Source organism: Pelophylax lessonae (genome assembly GCF_965119305.1).
Source record: "Pelophylax lessonae genome assembly, chromosome: 5".
Classification (NCBI taxonomy): domain Eukaryota; kingdom Metazoa; phylum Chordata; class Amphibia; order Anura; family Ranidae; genus Pelophylax; species Pelophylax lessonae.
The window spans coordinates 84,842,773-84,865,213 of record NC_138772.1 but is presented as its reverse complement, the minus strand read 5'-3'; the positions used below and the strand labels follow the sequence as shown (position 1 = coordinate 84,865,213).

At 46.9% G+C, this 22,441-nt stretch overlaps 1 protein-coding gene across 2 annotated transcripts in view; it reads right to left on the bottom strand.

Moving 5' to 3' along the window:
• Positions 1 to 22,441, bottom strand: part of SVIL (supervillin) — a 314,402-nt gene that overhangs the window by 187,026 nt on the left and 104,935 nt on the right. For both annotated transcript variants that reach the window (XM_082259451.1, XM_082259450.1), the window contains 3 exons: positions 19,844 to 19,905; positions 2,865 to 3,001; positions 894 to 989 (listed from right to left, as the gene is read on the bottom strand). In XM_082259451.1, coding sequence (XP_082115577.1) covers positions 894 to 989; positions 2,865 to 3,001; positions 19,844 to 19,905 — 295 coding nt within the window. The remainder of the gene's footprint in view (positions 1 to 893; positions 990 to 2,864; positions 3,002 to 19,843; positions 19,906 to 22,441) is intronic.

Here is a 22,441-nt window from a genome sequence, read left to right as displayed (position 1 = left end):
ACATCAGTTGATTTTTTTTTTTTTTTGTGGTTGGTGGCTGGTAGATGGCTGACCAACAGGGCAGTGAAAGAGTCAAATTACTAGATATGTTTTCCTTTCAGTTGCATTGATACATGTTTATTTCCATTTCACATGCAGACTTGCTGCAAATTTCAACACAGCCCTGCACATGACACTAGCAATTTGGTGTGAACATGACATACAGAAAACAGCAATTTCCTGTGTGTCCTTGCAGATACCTGTGTTTTTCTAGAGGGGAATTTACCAAAACAAACAGCAGACACCTGAAGCAGTTGTATAAAGGCAACCAATCAACTTCAAAATTCTTTATTTTCAAAGCTTAACCGAGCAAACTTAAGATAGAAGCGGATTCATTGCTCCAGATTCTGGCTGCTCCAGTTTTGATCAATTTCCTTTCGAAAACTTCCTCTGCTCAATCTGTCGCAGAAGGTGGCTTTTTTAGTCGCTATTCCTTCCGCATGTAGGTCAGAGTTTGCTGCGTAGTCCTGTCGGTCGCCTTACCACACTATAATTTCTTATTTATTCACTGGCCAATTAAGGGTACCACAGTTCACCTGTGCCTGAGCCATATTCTGTATCAGTAATAAGCATCTTTGAGGAATAAAAATGGTACTTGAGATTGTAGAAGTCACCCTTCTAATTTTCACAGTAAGGTGACACAGAAGGCAGAAATGTCAATATGCTGAAATGAACAAGTAACCTATTCGGAGTTAATAATGTCACATTCAATAAAATGCCATGCTTCTGCTATAGACAAAGGGTTAGTACAAAAATGACCGCAACAGGTGGTATTAGAAAAGGTGTTACTTATTAATGAGGCATCTGCTACACTGCATGGCTGTTTCCACATGCAAGATGCTCCCCTGTAGTACCTGATACGTTGCTCAGTACTCTTAGTTACAGTAGAGCTAGAGATGCTGGCGGTGACAGTGTGTGTGGTCACTGTGTGTGCAGCAGGGCTAGGCTTGCTTTAAGATTGTAAGAAGGGGAGACAGAAGAACAGAAAATGAGCATAAAAAAAGGACAGAAAGATGTATAGAACCCAAACATGAGAAGTTTTTGAAGGAAAAATTGTTACCGATAGCAACCAGATTCTTCAGTTTATGAACAGAAACAAAGATAAAATGCATCTCACTACCTCACTAAAATGAAAATGTAGTCTTTTAAAAAGGTATATTGCAATTTGGACTTCTTGGTCCTTTAAAGAAAAATTGTGGCCAGTCTATAGACTATAAAAGTATTTACAGATTCTTAAAAAAGCAGTAAATGAGCTATTGGCTTCATGCACATGGCTGCAAGAGGGCGTACATGGAGTATACATAGCCTGTGCAAGGGATCCATAGATGCAGCCATCTACTGCAATCAAAGTACGCTGCTATATGAGGGTTTATGCACTTGTGCATGATCATGGACATACAACCCTGGATACAGACAGTGTGCATCCAGGGTTTTAACCACATGAGCAAGTTTACAAAAGCACCAGCATTAACTCTCATTGTAGCGTGCAGCCATTTATTGCAATGGGGAGACTGTATGCTGTACCTGTGGCTCCCTTACACTGGTTATTTATGCTCCATGCAGGGTTAACTCCCTTTTGTGGCTGAGCGCATGAAGCCTTAAAATGAACCCTCATTGACTTTCGGAACTGAGGAGTAGCAATCCATCTTCAAAATTTACAGAAGCATTGAGGTCTCAACAGCTCAGCTCTTCATGCTCTACACTCCCAGAGCTTCTGAAATGTTTGCTTTACAGGTTAGAAGACTGCCGAGTCTCTGCAGGGAGGGGGCACAGGGTGAACTATCATCAGTGCTTCTGCTGTAAATTTTGGGTATCAATTGCTCCACTGTACCTGTCGCTACTGGAGACAGTGAAGACTTGTTGTAAAGCTCAGTTACTGCTTGCTATAAGTTTCCTTTAAGTAGCAAAATATACAAAGTTAATATTGAAAAGACTGGACCACTTTTAAGCTTGTTTCACACTAGTGCGATTTCATATGTGACTGAGTTGCACAGCGAATGAAGTGCAGTGCAATGAAGCCTGTGCACATCAAATCGCAGTGCGATTTCGGAAAAGGTTACTGTGCTACTTGGATGCGATTTGGCCCCATAGAATATGCAAACCACTTCCAAAAGCAACCAAAGTCGCACTACATCAGGTATTTCCAAAGTTCGGTCTGCGGGACTCTTTAATACGGCCTCACAGGTAATTTGGAAAAATCTATTGCTGTGGCCCCTGTGAATCCCTGAACGCTGCTCACGACCCCCAAGATCTCTGGATCTCTCAAAGCTGCGGGACTTCACGTATGCCATAGTTTTTTTTACCATTCATTTTATATACCCTCATATATGCTATGATTTTGAATGACATACTCAAAATGTCAAAGAATGTCAGGCAAAATGGTCGGCCCTCACGCATGTTCACTTCATCAAATCTGGCCCTCTTTGAAAAAAGTTTGGACACCCCTGCACTACATCCTCACGCTGCAAATCACAGTAGTGTGATCACAATAGTGTGAGCAGAGCCGTAATAAATGTCTGCTTTTAATTGCTGTGTAGTTACAATAACCCAATTCCAGATCACCCAGCTTATGCTTTATTTGGATTACAGAGGAAGAAATAATGATGAATTTTCCTGGAAAAGCCTATACTACAGCACAACTGAAGTGATTCATGTCTCAATTCCCTTTGCAAACATGGTGTTTAGTTATCCATCATTCTGGCAGACAGGATGTGAAGTGCCCAGGTTCTTGAGCTACAAGTACTTCATACTTCCCTAGCTAATACATTGGGAGAGCAGCCTAGAATCTCAGAGCAGCAGCATGCTCACACCGTGCCAGCACTTACGATGTTGCTATCACCACTTCTTCTGTGGTGACAGGCTGTGTGCGGGACCTGTCTTGCGCCCGACGAAGCCTCCTCTCAATGGCTGTGTTTCTAGCACGTGGTTTAGGGGCTTTGGGGTCCACAGATTTTTCCATCTCCTGCAATTGAACAATGGAAAGAGATGTTAATGGGACAAACTGCAGTTTAAGTACATGACTTCATCAGTGGTTACCCAGAAATCCCAATACATTTTGCATCCAGATTATACCAAGTTTGTTGGCACAAATACAAGGCCCTTATTAAGTTAAGAAGGCAGACACACAAAATAGAACAATGAATATTTACAAAGGAACTGTTGGGTAGTTCCAGTTCACTTTTTTCCCCTTCCTATGAAGTACAACATAATATTCTTAAAAGGTGTGAGATTTCCAAGAGTGGCTGAACATAATTTTTACTCTTATAGGGGGTTATTTTTATTGATTAGTAGGTATGTACATAAAAAACAAATGCACTGTTTGGGTAACCACAACCCTGATCAAACACTCTTCAGTAGATTATGCTATAAAGAAAATATATTAGCGTTTTCTTTATTAACCCTTTCACGGCCAATGGCATAATGCATACGTCGGAACAAAACTGCTTCCAGCTGGCGGGATCAGTAAGCCTTACGTCCTTTACTGTGTGTGAGCTCATGGTTGCATCATGGAGTATGTATAATAGAAGGGTCCCCCTGAATCTGCTGATTAAATGTGGAGCGCAGGGTCTGGCAGCGAAAATATTGGGCCCAGTTTCACATCCTGCGTGCGATTTTCTTTAGTGGGATTTACTTGTGTTTGAGTGTCATGTGAAAGAAGCTTGTGCACCTTTTTCGGTGACGAGCTTTGTGCGAAATTTGTAAAGTGCATTTTGACAGGCAAAAAAATCTCGCCATATTTTTGGTGTCACCAAGAATGAATGGCACTTAAATGTGCACTTTGCTGCAATTTCAGCACGATTTAGAATTGCTATGTGTGAACGGGTTTAGGACTTTTTTTTTTTTTAAATCTTTTCTTTAATTCAGGTAATTGCAAAATCTTGCATATGAAGGACTCCTCCCCCTCTCCTCCTCACTCCCTCTGTTGGGATACAATTCAGAGATATTGTGTCTGAAAGGGGATAACTACTGCGGTGTTTACTTGAATAAACTATAGAAGTCCTTTTCAACCAGGGTGCCCAGGCACCCTGGGGTACCTTCAGATTTCTTCAAGGTTGCCTTGACAAAATGCCTAAAAATTGCCCAAAAGTGTATACAAGCCAGCAGGTGGATCAAGTCTGCCTTTTAGCTGCACACAGGGTGGATCAAAATCAATGAAAAAAAAAAAAAAAATTTGGATTTTTGACTTACCGAAAAAAACATTTTTCCGATGTTCATTGACGGACACAGCTCCTGATCTTCTGCTATAGGTATTCCATTTTGTTACAAGCAGTGTCAGAAGTAATACAACTCCATAGAGGGGTCAAAAATCCCATTTTCTCTTTCGTTCATTGACGGACACAGCTCCTGATCTTCTTAGCCATTAGGACGTCCCAAAGCAGTGTCAAACATGAGGGGTGGGAACAGCAAGAAAAAATTCCCAAGGCTAAACTGTAGCCAACCAGGTAACAGGAGCTCCACCAAAACAATTGGGGTCCACCTGAAAAAACATTACACCCCCAAAGAGGGAACAAGCTCCCTAAACAGTAGCCTGCAAAACCTTGCGGCCAAAAGAGGCATCCACAGATGCCAACACATCCACTTTATAAAATTTTGTGAAAGTGTGCACTGATGACTAAGTAGCTGCCATGCACACCTGCATTACTGATGCCTGATGACGAAAGGCCCAAGAAGCACTGAGCGCCCACATAGAGTGCACCTTCACAGTGAAAGGAGGAACCTGACCCTTAATTAAATAGGCCAGAGTCACCGTCTCTCTGATCCATCTAGAAATGGTGGCAGAAGAAGCAGATAGTCCTTTTCAAGGCCCATCCGTAAGCACAAAGAGTGAGTCTGACTTCCTAAAAGACTCCATAGCTGCCAGGTACACCTGAATAGCCCGAACCACATCCAGGGAACGCAATGCAATTTACTTAGGATGTTTTGGCCTGGGACACAGGGAAAGCAACACAATGTCCTCATTCAGATGGAAATCAGAGACCACCTTTGGAAGGAATGATGGACAGGAGCGAAGAACCATTTTATCTTTGTGGCCCACCAAATGGGGAACGGCAAGACGACGATGACGCCGCCAATTCTGACACCCTGTGCGCAGAGGTGATAGCCACCAGAAAGGCCACTTTCTGGGATAGCGTAAGCAGGGGCATTGCCCGAATATTCTCAAAGGGAGGCTACTGTAGAGCTGAAAGCACCAAGTTGAGATCCCAAGGCAGTAATGGGGACCGCACCGGTGGAGTCAAATGTCGAACCCCCTAAATAAAAGTACGCACCAGGGAGTGCGTAGCCAAAGGTTGTTGAAAGAAGACCGCCAAGGCCATCTGACCCTTAAATGGTACTCAATGCCAATTTCTGCTCAACCCTCCATTAAAGAAAGGTCAAGACCCAAGCCCCCGAAAAAGAGCGAGGGTGAAAACCAAGCTACTCACACCACGAAATCTACACTTTCCACGTACAATGGTAGATCTTCCAAGAAGTAGACTTATTAGCCTTCAGAAATGTGGGAATCACCGACCCAGACAAACCTCTATCCTTCAGCACCTGGCTTTCAACAGCCAAGCCGTCAAGGCCAGCGACCTTAAAGCAGGATAGAAGATTGGCCCTTGGGACAGCAGATCCTCCCTGAGAGGTAGTCTTCCAAGGAGCGTCAGGGACCAGCCGCACCAGGTCGGCGTACCAAGACCGGTGAGGCCAATCTGGGGCCACTAGAATAACCGGAATTCCTTCTGCCTCGAACCTCTGCAAGAGTCTCAGCAGAAGCTTGAGAGGGAAAGCATAAATCAGACGATTATGGCCCCAGGGAGCAACCAGCATGTTTGCGGCGTCTGCTAGCGGATCCTGTGGCCGTGCCACAAACCTGTGCACCTTCCTGTTGAGCCGAGATGCGAATAGATCCACCTCGGGGTGCCCCACCAGAGACACAGCTAATATAACACCTCCAGATGAAGGGACCACTCCCCTTGGTCCAACGCCTGCCGACGAAGATAATCCGCCTGCCAATTTTCCACTTCTGGAATGTGTACGGCGGAGAGGGCCGGAAAACAAAGTCTTGCCCACTGAAGAATGCTGGCTACCTCCAGAGCTTCCAATACACTTCTTGTTCCACCCTGGTGATTGACATAAGCCGCGGCTGTGGCATTGTCCGATTGGATTTGCACGGACACCCCTGAAGGCGACCTGTCCAGTGATTCAGGCACAGCCTACTCGCTCGGAGTTCCAGGACATTGTCTGGGAGTCTGGACTCTTCCAGTGTCCAAACTCCCTGAGCGGAGTGCCGATACAGGACACCTCCCCATCTGGACAGATTGGCATCTGTGGTGACCACTGTACAATACAGGAGAAGAAAAGATTAACCCTGGCGAAGAGCTGGAGAGCAAAACCACCAGATCAGAGACCTTTTTCGGCTCAGCCAGATCTGATTGACCAGAGACTTCGGACACTTGTCCCATTTGGCTAAGATCTCCCTTTGCAGAGACCTCGTATGGAACTGGGCAAACAAGATTGACTCAAAAAAGGTAGAAACAATCAGTCCCAGCACCCTCATGCAAATCCCAAGGTATGACCGCCTGCTGGACAGCAAGAGATGAATCACAGCATGCAACTCCTGGAGATTGTCCAGAGGAAAGAACAATCTGACAAGAGCTGAGTCCAGAGTCAGATCCAGATAGTCCAGTTTTGTGGAAGGAACCAGAGCAAACTTCTGAAAATTCAGAAGCCAGCTGAACTCCCTCAGAGTCCATATAGTGATGTCCACGTTATCCATCAGAGCAGCAGGAGACTCTGCTCGCAAGAGAAGGTCGTCCAGGTAGTCCAGCACTGTGAATCCTAGCTCCTCACACCGGAGCCAACACCTTTGTGAAGACTCGAGGAGAAGAGGCGAGACCAAAGGGTAACTCCACAAACTGATAATCTCCTCTTCCACGGCAAAGTGGAGAAAGCATTGGTGGCAGACACATTGGAATGTGTAAGTAAGCGTCCTTGATGTCAGAGGCAAGGAAATCCCTCCCCCCCCCCCCCCCGATGCAAGAATGTCAACACTGTGCGAACAGAGTCCATTCTGAACTTCTGTACCTGTAAAAAGCAGTTAAGGGCCTTGAGATCATGAATTGGACGCACCTTGAACAGGTTTGAATAAAACACCTGAAAACATTCCGGAGCTGGAACAACTACCCCTTGAAGTAACAGGTGTTGCTTCGCCCCGAAGAGGGCTTGCAACCGGTCCAGAGACAGACGCACATTGAAAGGAAAGAACCTCTCTGGAGGGTAAGAACGAACCCCGATCTTGTAGCCGGACCGTATCACTTTGTGGACCCACTTGTCTTGCGCCAAGGAGGTCCATGGGTCCGGCAACCAGCGAAGACGCCCCCCACCTTTGGCACAAGTGAAGGCGCACCTTCATGCAGAAGGAGCCTTGTCTGCGGGTATGGAGAAACCCGCTTTGGACTTGCCAGATGAAGTTCGCTTGGATCCTCCCAAAGAGGCTTTGAACCCCCAAAGAGGCTTTGAACCCTTTTCAGCTGACCCTGCGGGACGAAAAAAAAACTTCTGTGAGATGAGGAGAATGGGCCACGTCTGAAACGAGGTTCCTTACCCTTACTAGCTTGTGGAAGAAAGGTGCTCTTCCCACCTGTGAGACTATTAATTATGTCATCCAGGGTAGCCCCAAACAGGCGATCTCCTTGAAAAGGAGGATCAGTTAAGTCTTTTTTAGAGGTCTGGTCCGCAAAACAACATTTAAACAGCAAAACCGAAACAGCCAGTCTAGAAATCAGGGGAGCCACATCCAAAGAGGCAACACAAAAAATCCTTGGATCCTTGGAATTCAACTCCAAGAAAATCCTTTTCTTGGAGCACATCACGGGACACAGAGCAGGAAATAATGACTATCGGGGTAATACACCACCTAAAGGTGAATGGACACTGGCGGCAACCAATAGACAGGCAGTTCCTTCCATATAACCCCTCCCATACAGGAAGAACCTCAGTTTTCGAAGCAAGCAATGAAGATCCCAGAAAAGAGGGGAGGGACCTTTGTGTCCTGTGATGTACTCCAAGAGAAAGATTTTACAGGTAAGTTGAAGGAAAAATCCTATTTTCTTTATCATACATCACGGGACACAGAGCAGGTAATAATGACTATCTGGGATGTCCTAAAGCAATGCCCTTGAGGGGAAGGGACACAGTAACCCCAAAATTGTCCCTGGGCAAAAAGAGCTTATACTGCTTCTTAAAGCATGCTACTTTCAAATTGAACTCCTTCTCGGGCTCTTACATCCACTTGGTAAAATTTTGTGAATACATGAACTGAAGACCAGGTAGCAGCTTGGCAAATCTGAGCCATAGAAACCTGATTATGCACTGCCCATGAAGCACTTAACCTCCTGGTAGAGTGATCTTTTAACCTAAAAGGTAGAACTTTACCCTTTACACTCCAGATGTCCGGATGAAGGATCAAAAAATGTCTCTTTGCAGGTAAGAGCCACCAATTTCGACACCCTTCTGGCCGAGGTTATGGCAACCAATTTCCTTCTCAAGAGAACCAAGTGAATATGCCTGGTAGGCTCAAAGGGTTGCCTCAATAGCACAAAGAGCACAAGATTTAAGTCCCAAGGATATAGGGTGGGTTGACTGGCGGAACCGTGCGAATCACACCTTGCAAAAAAGCCCGCACAAAGGAGTGTGTTGCTAATGGTTTATGAAAGAAAATAGAAAGAAAGGGCAGAGATCTGCCTCTTAATGGTTCCTGATGCCAGCTTCAAGTCCACTCCTATCTGAAGAAAAGAATTATTGCAATGACATACTTCCGAGGATGCCATCTCTTGGATTCAAACCAAGAAATGTAGGACCTCCAGACCCTATAATAGATTCTCCTAGAGACAGGTTTTCTGGCATTTATCAACATAGCCAGAGCTGGACCAGAAACTCCACGATCTCTTAAGATTCTGGTCTCAATAGCCAAACCATCAAATTCAGTGACCGTAAAGTAGGGTGGAATATGGGATCTTGGGAGTGCAGGTCTGAACGGCATGGAAGCAACCACGGCCCCCCTACTGCTAATTTAATGATTTCCACGTACCAAGGTCTTCTGGGCCAAGCCGGAGCCACCAGGATCACTGGCTTCCCCTCCAAATTAAGTCTGCTCAACAGACGTGGCAAAAGCTAGACCGGAGGGAACGGATAGATCAGGTTAAACTGAAACCAAGGAATCACTAAGGCATCCATTCCGATCGCGATCAGATCCCTGGTTCTGGATACAAACCTGTGGAGCTTGTTGATGAACCTGGACGCCAATAGATGTACATCAGAAGTACCGCAACGCAGGCAGAATAGCTGAAAGACCTCGGGATGCCAGGACCACTTCCCTGGAAACAACTGCTGGTGACTTTGAAAGTCTGCCTGCCAGTTGTCCATCCCCGGGATGAAAACCACTGACAGACATGGAACATGGCTCTCTGCCCAAGACAGGATGTGGTTCACCTCCTTCTGCACCGATTGGCTTCTGATATCCCCCCTGATGGTTGATATAAGCCACCAGAGTAGCGGTCAGACTGAATCCTGACAGGACACCCCCGCAGTCTGAGCGTCTAAGAAAACAGCACCAAATAGGTTGCCTGGATCTCAAAGATAATGATGGGATCCCTGGATAGGATATTTCCTCCAGAACCGCTCCCCAGCCCACAGGCTGGCATCTGTTGTTGTTACTACCTTCCAGGTCACAGGCAGAAAAGATTTCCCCTGGCTTATTTTGTTGAGGACCAGCCACCAGGTCAGATTCTGTCTTACGCTTGGGCAAAGAAACATTGGGGAATCCAGAGCTCAGTTTTTGGTTCTGAGTGGAAAAAATACTGTTCTGGAACAATCTGGAGTAGAATTGCGAATAAGGGACTTCTTTGAATGAGGACACCATCTTGCCTAGCAGTCTCATGCACAGCCGTATAGAAGGAAACTTTTTCCATTTTACCAACTGCACCAGACCTTTTAGGGCCAGAATTTTGATGGCCAGAAAATCTTTGCCTGGGCAGTATCAAGAATCAGACCCAAAAATTGCAGAATCTGAATAGGCCTCAAATCTGACTTTTCTAGGTTTACAATCCAACCCAGATCTTCTAAGAACTGTATGGTCAGGGAAACACCGTTCTAGACCTGGTCCTGACCGATTCTTGATCAGCAGGTGGTCTAGGTATCCCATTACTGAGATGCCCCGAGACCTTAGAAGAGCCAACACCGGGGCCAAGATTTTTGTAAACACCCAGGGAGCGGTGGCCAGACCGAACAGCAGAGCCACAAACTGAAAATGGGACTGCCCTACTGCAAAACGCAGAAAACTGATGGAGCCTGAAATTGGTACATGGAGTTATGCATCCTAAAATATCTATGGAGGCCAGAAAATCTCCTCCTCCTAGAGAGGCTACCACAGAGCGGATGGAGGGAGGGGCCCGCATCAACCCCAAAACTCTCGAGGGGGGAGAGGGGGGGGAGTAGCTACTCACTATACCAGGAACCACATGGGCACCGCTCCAGACAGAACCTCCTCGCAATCAAAATAGGGGGCTATTAGCCAGGGGGAACTTTGCGACACAGGCTGAGACCCGATCATATGCAACCTCGCGAGGCATTTACTCGCAGGCCAGCCCCCATCCGGTGGGGTTATGTCGGGCTGACATAGTACGGAGCCGAGGTCTGCACACGCAAGCGCTGGCTGCCCAGACTGGGGTGACCACTGGATCTAGATTATCCAGCCTGTCGCCCAGTCCGGCAGTTAATTGTAGACCTCACAGGAAAAAAAACAGGAGAAAGAAAAATATCTAAATATAAAATTTGCCAGGACAAGAGATCCCAGCAAGGAACTAGGTCCTTACTCCCGACTAGGCAGAATAAAAAACTGAGTACCTATAGCAGAGGGGGGTGGGGAGGAGTATACCTCCTGGGACTGCCCATAGGCATAGTCAAGTTCTTTTTCTGCCTAGTGTCCTACTCCTGTAGGGGACAGTATAACCTAATGGTTAAGATCATCAGGAGATGTGTCTGTCAATGAAGAAAGGGGAACGATAGAGGAGGAGAGGGAGAAGGAGAGGGAGGAGAAGGAGAGGGAGGAGAAGGAGAGGGAGGAGAAGGAGAGGGAGGAGAAGGAGAGGGAGGAGAAGGAGAGGGAGGAGAAGGAGAGGGAGGAGAAGGAGAGGGAGGAGAAGGAGAGGGAGGAGAAGGAGAGGGAGGAGAAGGAGAGGGAGGAGAAGGAGAGGGAGGAGAAGGAGAGGGAGGAGAAGGAGAGGGAGGAGAAGGAGAGGGAGGAGAAGGAGAGGGAGGAGAAGGAGAGGGAGAGAGGGAGAAGGAGAGGGAGGAGAAGGAGAGGGAGAGGGAGGAGAAGGAGAGGGAGAGAAGGAGAGGGAGAGAAGGAGAGGGAGAGAAGGAGAGGGAGAGAAGGAGAGGGAGAGAAGGAGAGGGAGAAGGAGAGGGAGAGAAGGAGAGGGAGAGGGGGGGAGAGAGGGGGAGGGGGGGAGAGAGGGGGAGGGGGGGAGAGAGGGGGAGGGGGGGAGAGAGGGGGAGGGGGGGAGAGAGGGGGAGGGGGGGAGAGAGAGGGAGGGGGGGAGAGAGAGGGAGGGGGGGAGAGAGAGGGAGGGGGGGAGAGAGGGAGGGGGGGAGAGAGGGAGGGGGGGAGAGAGAGGGAGGGGGGGAGAGAGAGAGAGAGAGAGAGAGAGAGAGAGAGAGAGAGAGGGGGGGGAGGGGGGGAGAGAGGGGGGGGGAGGGGGGAGAGAGGGGGGGGAGGGGGGAGAGAGAGGGGGGGAGGAGGGAGAGAGAGGGGGGGGGGGGGGAGAGAGAGGGGGGGGTGGAGAGAGAGGGGGGGGGGAGAGAGAGGGGGGGGAGGGGGGAGAGAGAGGGGGGGAGGGGGGAGAGAGAGGGGGGGAGGGGAGAGAGAGGGGGGAGGGGGAGAGAGAGGGGGGAGGGGGGAGAGAGAGGGGGGGAGGGGGGAGAGAGAGGGGGGGGAGGGGCTGTCACGCCCAGCCTGGCAGTTGCAAATGCTGCCATGATCTTGGCTGGATAGCCAATAGAGTTTTTTTTTTTACTTCAGGCTTTCCAGCCTGTAGGAGAGACCTGAGGTCTTATTGACCCCAGATCTCTCCATAAAGAGGACCTGTCATGCACTATTCCTATTGTTTACATTGTTTGTAATGGGAAAAAAGTGATCAAAAAATAAATAAAATTAAAGGGAAAGTGTAAAAATAAAAAAAATTAAAGTACCCCCATCCCCGCACGCAGAAATGAACGCATACATACGTCCCGCCCACATATGTAAACAGCGTTCAATCCACATGTGCGTTATCGCCACGAACGTTCGAGCGAAAGCAACAATTCTAGCCCAAGACTTCCTCTAACGCTAAACTGGTATCCTGTAAAAAATTTTAAAGCGTTGCCCATGGAGAATTTTTAAGTACCGAAGTTTGGCGAAATTTCACGAGTGTGCGCAATTTTAAAGCATGGCATGTTGGGTATCTATTTACTCGGTGTAACATCTTTCACATTAATTTGGGCTAACTTTAGTGTTGTGTTTTTTTTTAATTCATTAAAGTTTTTTTTTTCCAAAAAAACAGGTTTGAAAAATTGCTGCGCAAAGACCACATGACATCATAAGTTGCAATGACCGCCATTTTATTCCCAAGGGTCTCATATATAATGTTTAAGGGTTCTCAGTAATTTTCTAGCAACAAAATGACGATTTTTATATGTAGGAGAGAATTGGCCTGGTATGGAAGTGGGTAATGAGTTTTAAACCCTGTTTCCACTATTGTGACTTGTCATACAACTTTGGATACAAAGTTGCATGACAAGTCACAGCTCACTGATTTCAATGGCACCCGTTCCCATCTATGCCACTTTGAAAATCAGCGACTTTCAAAAGGTGCCTGAACTACTTTGATGCGACTATGATCCAGAGAGCGTAAAGTTGGATTAAAGCTGCAGTCCAAGTCGCACTCTAAATCACACAGCTTAAGAATCGCACTAGTGGAAACAGTCACTAGGCAGTGTTCTGTGTGTATGGGGGGGGGGAGGGGGGATTTGATTTGAAAGGGGGCAGTGCTGTAGGGGAGTGTAGAGAGCAGATCACACTACTGTGGAGGGGAGGAATTTGTGATGAGAGGGGGCAGTGATGTGGGGGGGAGTAATGTGAAAGGGGCAGTGTTGTGGGGAAGGGGGGGTATGTAAAGGAGGCCGGTGATGTGGGAGGGTGATGTGAAGGGAGCCAGTGATGTGAAGAGCGGCAGTGCTGTTGGGGGAAGGGTGATGTGAAGGGAGTGGGGCAGGTGATATGAAGAGGGGCAATGCTGTGTGTGTGTGTGTGTGTGGAGGGGGGGGGGTGCTGTGAAGTTGAGGCAGTGTTGTGGGGGGAGGGGTGATGTGGAGAGGGGACAGGAGCAGGTGATGTGAAGGGGACAGGAGTAGGTGATGTGAAGGGGACAGAGCATACTACTGTGTGGAGGGGAGGGAGATTTTTGATGCGAGGGGGGCAGTGCTTTGTGGGGGGCAGAGGACAGTACTGTGGATGGGGGGGATGATTTAAAAGGGGGGGGTGACAACTGCTTTGAATAAAGGGGTTGTGTTATGTCAAGGTGATTCGGTACACTACTGTGAACAGGGTGGGGGTGATGTGAAGGGGGCCTGAGAACACTACATTGAAGGGAGAACTGTGATGTGAAGTGGGGGGCTGATGTACGGAGGACTGAGGAGACTGATGTAAGAATGGGATTGTGATATAAGGGGGCTGTGATGTACAGGAGTCTTCACACAAACGTGCGACTCGGACCTCTGCTGGAAGAAAATTCTACTAATGGGACCTCCGGTAAATTTAATTCAATACCCCTGTGATATAGCTTTTACACAAACCAAATATTATACACTTATTGGGATTTTTTTTTTTTTTTTACCAAGACATGTAGCAGAACACATTTTGGCACAATTTATGTAAAAAAATGGATTTTTGTAAAATCTTACCGTAAAATCCTTTTCTCTTAGCTCATTGACAGACGTAGTCCTCGGTGATACACCACCTTCGGGTTATGTTGCCTCCACAGGAGCAGGACTAGACAGGAAATTAAAAAGCTCTGGCCACACCCCAGGGGCAGTCCCAGAGGGTATATCCTCTCTCTCTCTGCCTCAGCAAATCAGTTATGTGAAAAAGCAGTGCTTAGAGATTTTAACCCAACTCAAAAAAACAGAGGGGCGGGGACTACGTCTGTCAATGAGCTAAGAGAAAAGGATTTTACGGTAAGATTTTACAAAAATCCATTTTTCTCTAGCGCTCATTGACAGACGTAGTCCTCGGTGATACACCACCTTCGGGACGTCCCAGAGCAGTATCACAACTGAGGGGTGGGAAAATGGAAATCAAATCCCAATCTAGAAGGCCCAACCGGTGCCAACTAGAAGTTTACAATGCTCATCCTTAATGATGAGACAACAAAAAAAGAGAAAATTTTTTTTTTTTTTTTTTTTTCAAACAGAAAAAAAAAAACCCTCGAGGTAGACCACCGGTCTCCTCAAATTGCGGCCTGCAAAACCTTGCGGCCAAATGAGGCATCCGCCGATGCCGTCACATCAATTTTATAGAATTTTGTAAAGGTATGTACTGACGACCAGGTGGCCGCCTTACATACCTGGACCACTGACGCCTGATGGCGAAAGGCCCAGGAAGTACTGAGCGCTCGAGTGGAGTGCGCCCTAACAGGGAACGGAGGACTCTGACCCTTCATAGAATAAGCCTGTACCACCGTTTGTCTAATCCATTTGGCAATGGTCGCGGCAGATGCAGGCAAACCCTTTCTGGGGCCCTCCGTGATCACAAAAAGTGAATCCGTCTTACGGAATGATTCCGTAGCTTTCAGGTATACCCTGATTGCCCGAACCACATCTAAGGAATGCAACGCATGTTCCCGATGATGCTTGGGCTGAGGACACAAGGAAGGTAGTACAATATCTTCATTCAGATGAAAATCTGAAACCACCTTGGGAAGAAAAGATGGCTTAGGATGAAGTACTACCTTATCCCTATGAATCACTAGGTATGGGGACTGGCATGATAACAGTTCTGACACCCTGCGAGCAGAAGTAATAGCCACCAAGAAGGCCACTTTCTGGGATAAAGTAAGCAAGGGAATCTCCCTGATGTTTTCAAAAGGAGGTTTCTGTAGAACCGACAAAACCAAATTAAGATCCCAAGGCGGTAAGGGCGCGCGGACTGGAGGAGCCAGGTGCCGCACCCCCTGGATGAAATTCCGCACCAAGGATTTGGTAGCTAAAGGCTTCTGAAAGAAGATTGCTAATGCTGAAACTTGACCCTTGATGGTGCTCAAGGCTAGCTTCTGCTCAACCCCTTGTTGAAAAAAGGCCAATATTCGAGACACCGAATAGGTACGTGGAGGAAATCCTAAAGATTCGCACCACGCAATATAAGTTTTCCATGTGTGATAATAGACTTTGCTGGAAGTCGCTTTCCTTGCTTTAATAAGGGTAGGAATGACTGAAGCTGACAAACCTCTGTCCTTCAGTACTTGGGTCTCAATGGCCAGGCCATTAAACCCAGCGACTGTAAAGCATGATGGTAAATTGGTCCTTGAGACCACAGACACTCCCTGAGACGAAGTTCCCACGGAACGTCTACGACTAACATGTCCAAGTCGGCCAGGCCGGCTTGAGGAGGCCAGCCTAGAATTTCTAGGACCACTGGCGCTGATTGGATCTGAACCAGGCGTCCCTAGAGGTATCTGGCCCCGACCATCCGAGAAAGTCTGGTCGTTTTCTGTTCCCACACATTTATCAGATACCTGATAGTTATCAGGAAAGGTGATCTTTTCTGGTTGAACCTCAGGGACCGAAGTCACCCGACTAGAGGCTACTTGGCCTATCTGGTCAACCAGATCCGATTCCTGTGAGGTATCGGGACTAATCTTAGGAAAAGGTAAAGGAAAAGATCTATTCAGGGAACGGTAATTACCGCTTCCTGTAGTACTTAAATGTTGGAAGGGAAGAATCGCACCGGTAGTAGTTGTTGATGCTCGATCTAATGTCCTGAATACCGGTGAAAACGTCCCCCCACCCTGAAACCGGGTGGGGGCGCACCTTCAGGCTGTGTACTCCTTTGCTTCGGGTTTGGCTGGGTTGGTCCTTTGCTTGTCCGACCAGCCCTTCTTGAACCCTCCTGGAGGAGTCTTGCCTTTCCCGCTAGTACCAGCCGGGCGCCCTTTATGGGCGGTAAAGAAAGGTCCTCGCTTGTTGCGAGGTCCCTTAGCTTTAGCAGCCTGTGGCAAAAAAGTGCTCTTGCCCCCAGTGGCATCCTTAATGATTTCATCTAGGTTGGCCCCAAATAGACGATTCCCCTGAAAGGGGAGATTTGTCAAGGTCTTCTTGGAACCTAGGTCAGCTGACCAGCATTTTAACCACAGCACACGTCTGAGGATCACCGCTGTCTTAGATGCATGCCCTAATAAGGGAGTAGTGTCCAAGGCTGCGTCACAGATAAACTGTAGCCCTTGTATAATCTGTTCCATCAAATCAGATGTCTCCTGGGGAATATCTTTTCCCCTAAGATCTTGGCGTACCATTTTCGCCCATTCCGTAAGTGTCTGGGAAACTAGACCAATAACAATTACTGGTCTAAAAGCTGACCCTATCAGAGAGAAGATGGTGCGGGACTCTGCTTCCATCTTTCGATCCACCGGATCCTTAAAGGACGAAGTGTCCTCCACTGGAATAACCGTGGCTTTATTCAGCCTGGAAATAGGCGGATCCACGACTGGTGGTACCGTCCATTTCTTAATGATGGATTCCTCAAACGGATAGCGTCTAGCAATACGCTTGGAAATAGTAAAGGTACGTTTAGAATGCTCCCATTCTCCTTTAATCTGATTACCGAAACATTTAGGTACAGGAAAAGCCTTCATCGTCTTGATGGGCTTATTAGTACCAAAAGGAATCTCTGTTTCAGTTGCCTCTGCCGGTAAAGCCTCAAGTTTTAAGGTTTCCTGCACTGCCACAACTAGTGCGTCCACCAATGCTTCTTCCTGAATAATAGCAGGAGAAGAAGCGTCCTCCTCACTGTCTGAGGGGGCTTTACCTGGGATAACAGCCCTTGCAGAGGAACCTGCAACTGCCATGACCACCTCTGAATCTGAGTCAGAGGTGTCAGATGGTATAGGGGTAGGCGGGGGTCGCTTCCTTGACCCCCGTCCCTGACAGGCCGCCTCCACCCGAGCCACCATAGACTCCAAAATTGCTGTAAATGACTCTATACTCTGTGCACCGGCGGGTCCCGTGGCCCCCTCGAGGGAAACAGGTGGGGGAATATGTGTGGCAGGATCCATGATAACTCCAGTTACTTCCTGGATAATATAATTCAAAAATAAAACTTTTCTTTTTTTTTTTTTTTTCGACCCCCAGCGCCACAAAAGCCCCTTAGTGTTACCTGCTAGGGATCCCTATCGATCGAGAGAGAGAGAGAGATAGACCCCCAGGCTCACCACTTGATGCTCAGAGTTTAACTGCAACAGGTTACAGCGCTGTCTTAACAAACAGGAAGTCTTTTGGCTGGCTGCCCAGGAAGAAAGGAGGCGGCTCCGCCCCTCTGTACGCCTTCCGGCGCCTCCCCCAAGCTCCACGAGGTGTTTGGATCACCTCAAACATGGCCGCCCCTATGCTGGAGACACGAGGCTACGCCAAAATGGCGGCTCGTGCGATCCAGCAAAAAAAATGGCGGCGGCCCGTACTGAATAGCGGTGTGCTGCAGGGCACACAACACTCTCACTGCATGGGGATATGGCGTGGTTGGCGGTACCGGCCCTGGCGGACCGCATGGCCGTTCGGGAGGCCTGCTAATAGCTGGAGATCTGATTAGGAAGGCAGTCTACATGTCCGTGGCTTCTGACTGGTAGGTAGCTTATTCTTAACCCATAAGATTCCCAGAATGCCACAGATTACATCTTTAAAACATGTATACAATTAGATTGTTAGCTCCCAAACCAAGCCTCCTGGCTTTTTGCACACATAAAATCACACTCAAAGTAGGAGGATCTGTGTCATGTTGTAGGATAGAAAGGGACTCTATCTTACCATACAGAGAGGGGCCCGCGTTCACCACAAAACCCGTCAGGGGGAAAGGGGGAACATACTACTCACCATACCGGAACCAGGCGGGCACCAACTCCTGACAGTACCCCTCTCCACCGGGGCGGGAGGGCTGTCGACCGATACGGACACCGTGACTCATGGTCTTTGGCGTTTCAGCGAGACGTTTAACTCGCGTGGACAGTCCTTTAATGGGACTGTCGCGGCCGACCCAGCGCGGAGCTATGGCCTGCACGCGCTCGTAGGCTGAACTGGGGTGACCACCGGATCTCAACATCCAGCCCGTCGCCCAGTTCAGCTTTCTTGCTTGAAGATCTCACAGGAACACTGGAGAAAAAAGCTGTCTAAAAAAATCCTTTAAGAAAAAATTCTTGCCAGGACCTAAGATCCCAGCAAGGTATCTAGGTCCTTACTCCTAACTAGACAGAAAATAACTGATTTGCTGAGGCAGAGAGAGAGAGGATATACCCTCTGGGACTGCCCCTGGGGTGTGGCCAGAGCTTTTTAATTTCCTGTCTAGTCCTGCTCCTGTGGAGGCAACATAACCCGAAGGTGGTGTATCACCGAGGACTACGTCTGTCAATGAGCGCTAGAGAAATGTAATTTTTTTTTTATTGGATAGGTTTTATAACAAAATAGAAAATGGTGTGTTTTCCCCCCTGCAAATTAATTTTTCATTTAGAAAATAAAAAATCCAGTGGTGATCAAATACCACCAAAAGAAAGCTCCACTTGTGTGAAAAAAAATATAAAATGTTATTTGGGTACAGTGTTTCGTGACCGTGCATTTGCCAGTTAAAGTAGCACAGTGCTAAATAGCAAAAGATGCTCATCATGGCGGGGGTAAAAACCTTTCAGAGGTCAGAGTGGTTAAATTATGCAAGAGCTTACATGCTTAAAAAAAAATAAAATACACCCTGCCGACACCACAAAACCCCTATAAAAAAAAAGTTCTTCTAGAATTTGATCTGTGAAAAGACTTTTTAGCTATAAAATTGGATGAATATTTTTACTTACAATTTTTTGTTACAATATTTTAAACATATATTACTTTACTTCTTTTGGATAGACATTTTCAAATACAGCCTCTCCTATATTTTATCACACAGTGTTGTACATGACCCTTAAATGCCAGGCACCTAGACCACTTAGGTTTTTGCAGACATTTTCCTTTCCCCCCTACAGAAGATCAAAGCACGGCACAATTTCAAATTAAAGATAAAAAAAAAAAAAAAAAAACAGGGAGCCATCGGTATTCTATGTTAACCCTGGTCTATGAACAATGCAATCATCTGCTTTCTGGGGAAATGGATTGAACCACTCAGATAAAAAGTTTTCATTAAGGACATAACCTTTTTCTTTGCTGGCACCATTCCAAAGCCCTTTATCACCATGTAATCAAGGCATCTTCAGCAATAAATGCAAAAAAGTACATTGAGTCGTAGCAATAATGAAAACTGTTTATACAAACTGAAAAAAGGTACCAATCCCACATAAAATGCAAAAAGGGGGAATTTGGGACTTTAAATTAGATGCCTGGTCTAAGCCATACAATATCTCCATCCCTGAAAGTCAGACGACCAAGAAAAAAAAAGGGGAGTTAGGACTTTAAATGAGGCAATGGTAAGCAGCTGATAAAAAGTATAACAGTAATGTATAATAATCCCACATAAATGTCAGGAGGGGGTACACACACTTACCCGGAACAGAAGTCTTTTTGCAGCTACACTCAGCTTTGCCCTCTCATCCACTTTTGCCTCCTCTGTAATCATACAAGGTAAATATAATAATAATTGGATACACAGACCGTAACAGAAACATAGGTTGAACCAATTTACTATAGGTGCAAAAAAAAAAAAAAAGCAGGACCATCAACTTTAGGTCTACTGAGGTTGATGTACAGATGTACTGGAGACCTCTGTATCCGCTACCTGGTGTCCTATGCTAACAAGAGAGGTTTTAAATATGCATGTCCACTCTTAATTGCTTGATAAATATGGGTTCATTATAAATAAATTACATTTTTTGCACTTATTTATTTATTTATTTTTTTTTAAGAGACACTGTCACCTTGCCTATGTAGGGAAAAGTGACATTGCCCCAGCAAAAGGCCCCCAACAACCTCCTTCTACTGGCCAGCTACAGTACTGCCTTCATCGCAGCCAGACACTACCCATCCCTTCTAGAAAAATGGAAGCAAAGTGACCTGCCCCCACAGTGACAGTGCTCAGACCAAGCAGTCAACTGCCAAGCACTGTCACGATCCAGAGAGTGAAGTAACTGCTCCCCTAGGTCACCAATACCACTGATTTTAAGGAACAAAAAGTAGACATAAAACATCAAGCTAACTGTATAACCTAAAGTGGAGCCTAAGTCCCATACAAAAATTGCTATTAAGCAAGCTTTTTGGTTGGACTTTGCACTTCATTTCCAAAAAATACATTTTTTTCATAGTATTTTTTCAGAATTACATTGCTTGTTGTGCATGCAAAGTGCACACTCAATGCCAAAGTTTTTAGCTTAAATGCTGGGATAATAGAACTCCATTGACTGTTTAGGAAATGAATCATCACTGGCCTCCCAATGAGGAAGAAGGGGGAGGCTGGCAGCAAAAGATGTTTTTTATTTTGCGAACATAGAAGCCGCAAGGGAGAGCACAGAGCGGTTATTGCTGGAGCAGGGCAAACCCAGAGGTTAGTTTACCATAAACTAGCATGTTATTCCAAGTTCTGCTATTGTTTTCCAAGTTCCACTTTAAAACAAAAAACAAAAACACACAAAGTGCAACTATAAGGGTTTTAGGTCAGTCTTAAGTATCACGGTGCATTTTAGAAAAAAAGGAATTTTTGTAAAATCTTTCCGTAAAATTCCTCTCTCTGAGTCCTCTGACAGTCGCCGCCCACTCATACAGTTCACCAATGGGTATTGACCTCTTATCCACAGGAGCAAGCTAGGCATAAGACTTGTTAAAAACAAAGCAATTTACATAGACATCTACAGGGGCTGTCCCTCTGGTCCAATACCTCCGGCTAGCATCATTCCCAATTCAGTTTGGTAGCAAGCAGTAGATAGTCCATGAACCCCAAAAGAGGGGCGGGGGCGGCGACTGTCAGAGGACTCAGAGAAATGAATTTTACGGTAAGATTTTACAAAAATTCAGTTTTCTCTTACGTCCTCTGACAGTCGCCGCCCACTCATACAGTCTTCACCAATGGGATGTCCCAAAGCAGTGTAGACATGAGGGGTGGAAAGCGCAACCGTCACAAAGGCAACGCAGCACCCAATTCAGAGAAAGGAACCTTATCTGAACAGAAAGGTAAACCTTCTGGGCAACCGAAAAGCTCAACTGGAGCAACAACCCAGGAAAGCAAATAACCAAGGGGAAAACAACCCCAACAGACAGGGACCGCAAAGCCAGGGCCCCCTCAAGGTACTGCCGCACACAGAACTTTGCGGAAGGAGGCATCTGCTGATGCCAAAACATCACGTTTGTAAAATTCGGAGAAAGGTGTGCACGGACGACCAAGTCGCAGCCTTGCACACCTGGCCCATCGAAGCCTGATGTCGGAAGGCCCATGACGCCCTCACCGCTCTGGTAGAGTGCGCCTTGACAGGGAAGGGCGGAACCCGTTTCTTAAGCGAATAGGCCTGTACAATCGTCTGTCTGATCCATCTTGAAATGGTTGCTGCAGACGCAGCCGTACCCTTCCGAGGTCCCTCAGGAAGGACAAAGGAATCCAATCCAAGGAATGCAAGAAATCCAAGGAATGCAAGGCAAACTCCTTAGGATGCTTGGGATTCGCACACAGCGAAGGTAAGACAATGTCCTCGTTAAGGTGAAAACAGAAAACACCTTAGGAAGGAAAGATAGGTTAGGTCGCAAGACCACCTTATCACTATGAACCACCAGGTAAGGGGAGCAGCAAGACAGGGCCGCCAACTCAGACACTCTGTGGGCAGATGTGATCGCCACCAGAAAGGCAACCTTTCGTGATAGCAGAGGCAGAGAAAACTGCCTGATCTTTGCAAAGGGAGGACGTTGCAAAAACGGACAGAACCAAGTTCAAGTCCCAAGGAGGTAAAGGTGCTCTCCGAGGAGGAGCCAAATGACGCACCCCTTGAATAAAGGTGCGTATCAAAGAAGTCGACGCCAAGGGGCACTGAAAAAGGAACGCCAGTGCAGATAACTGGCCCTTAATCATGGACAACACAAGGCGCTGGTCCACACCAGATTGCGGGAAGGCTAACACCCTCACCACCGAAAAGGAGCGAGGATGAATGCCCCTGGATTCACACCA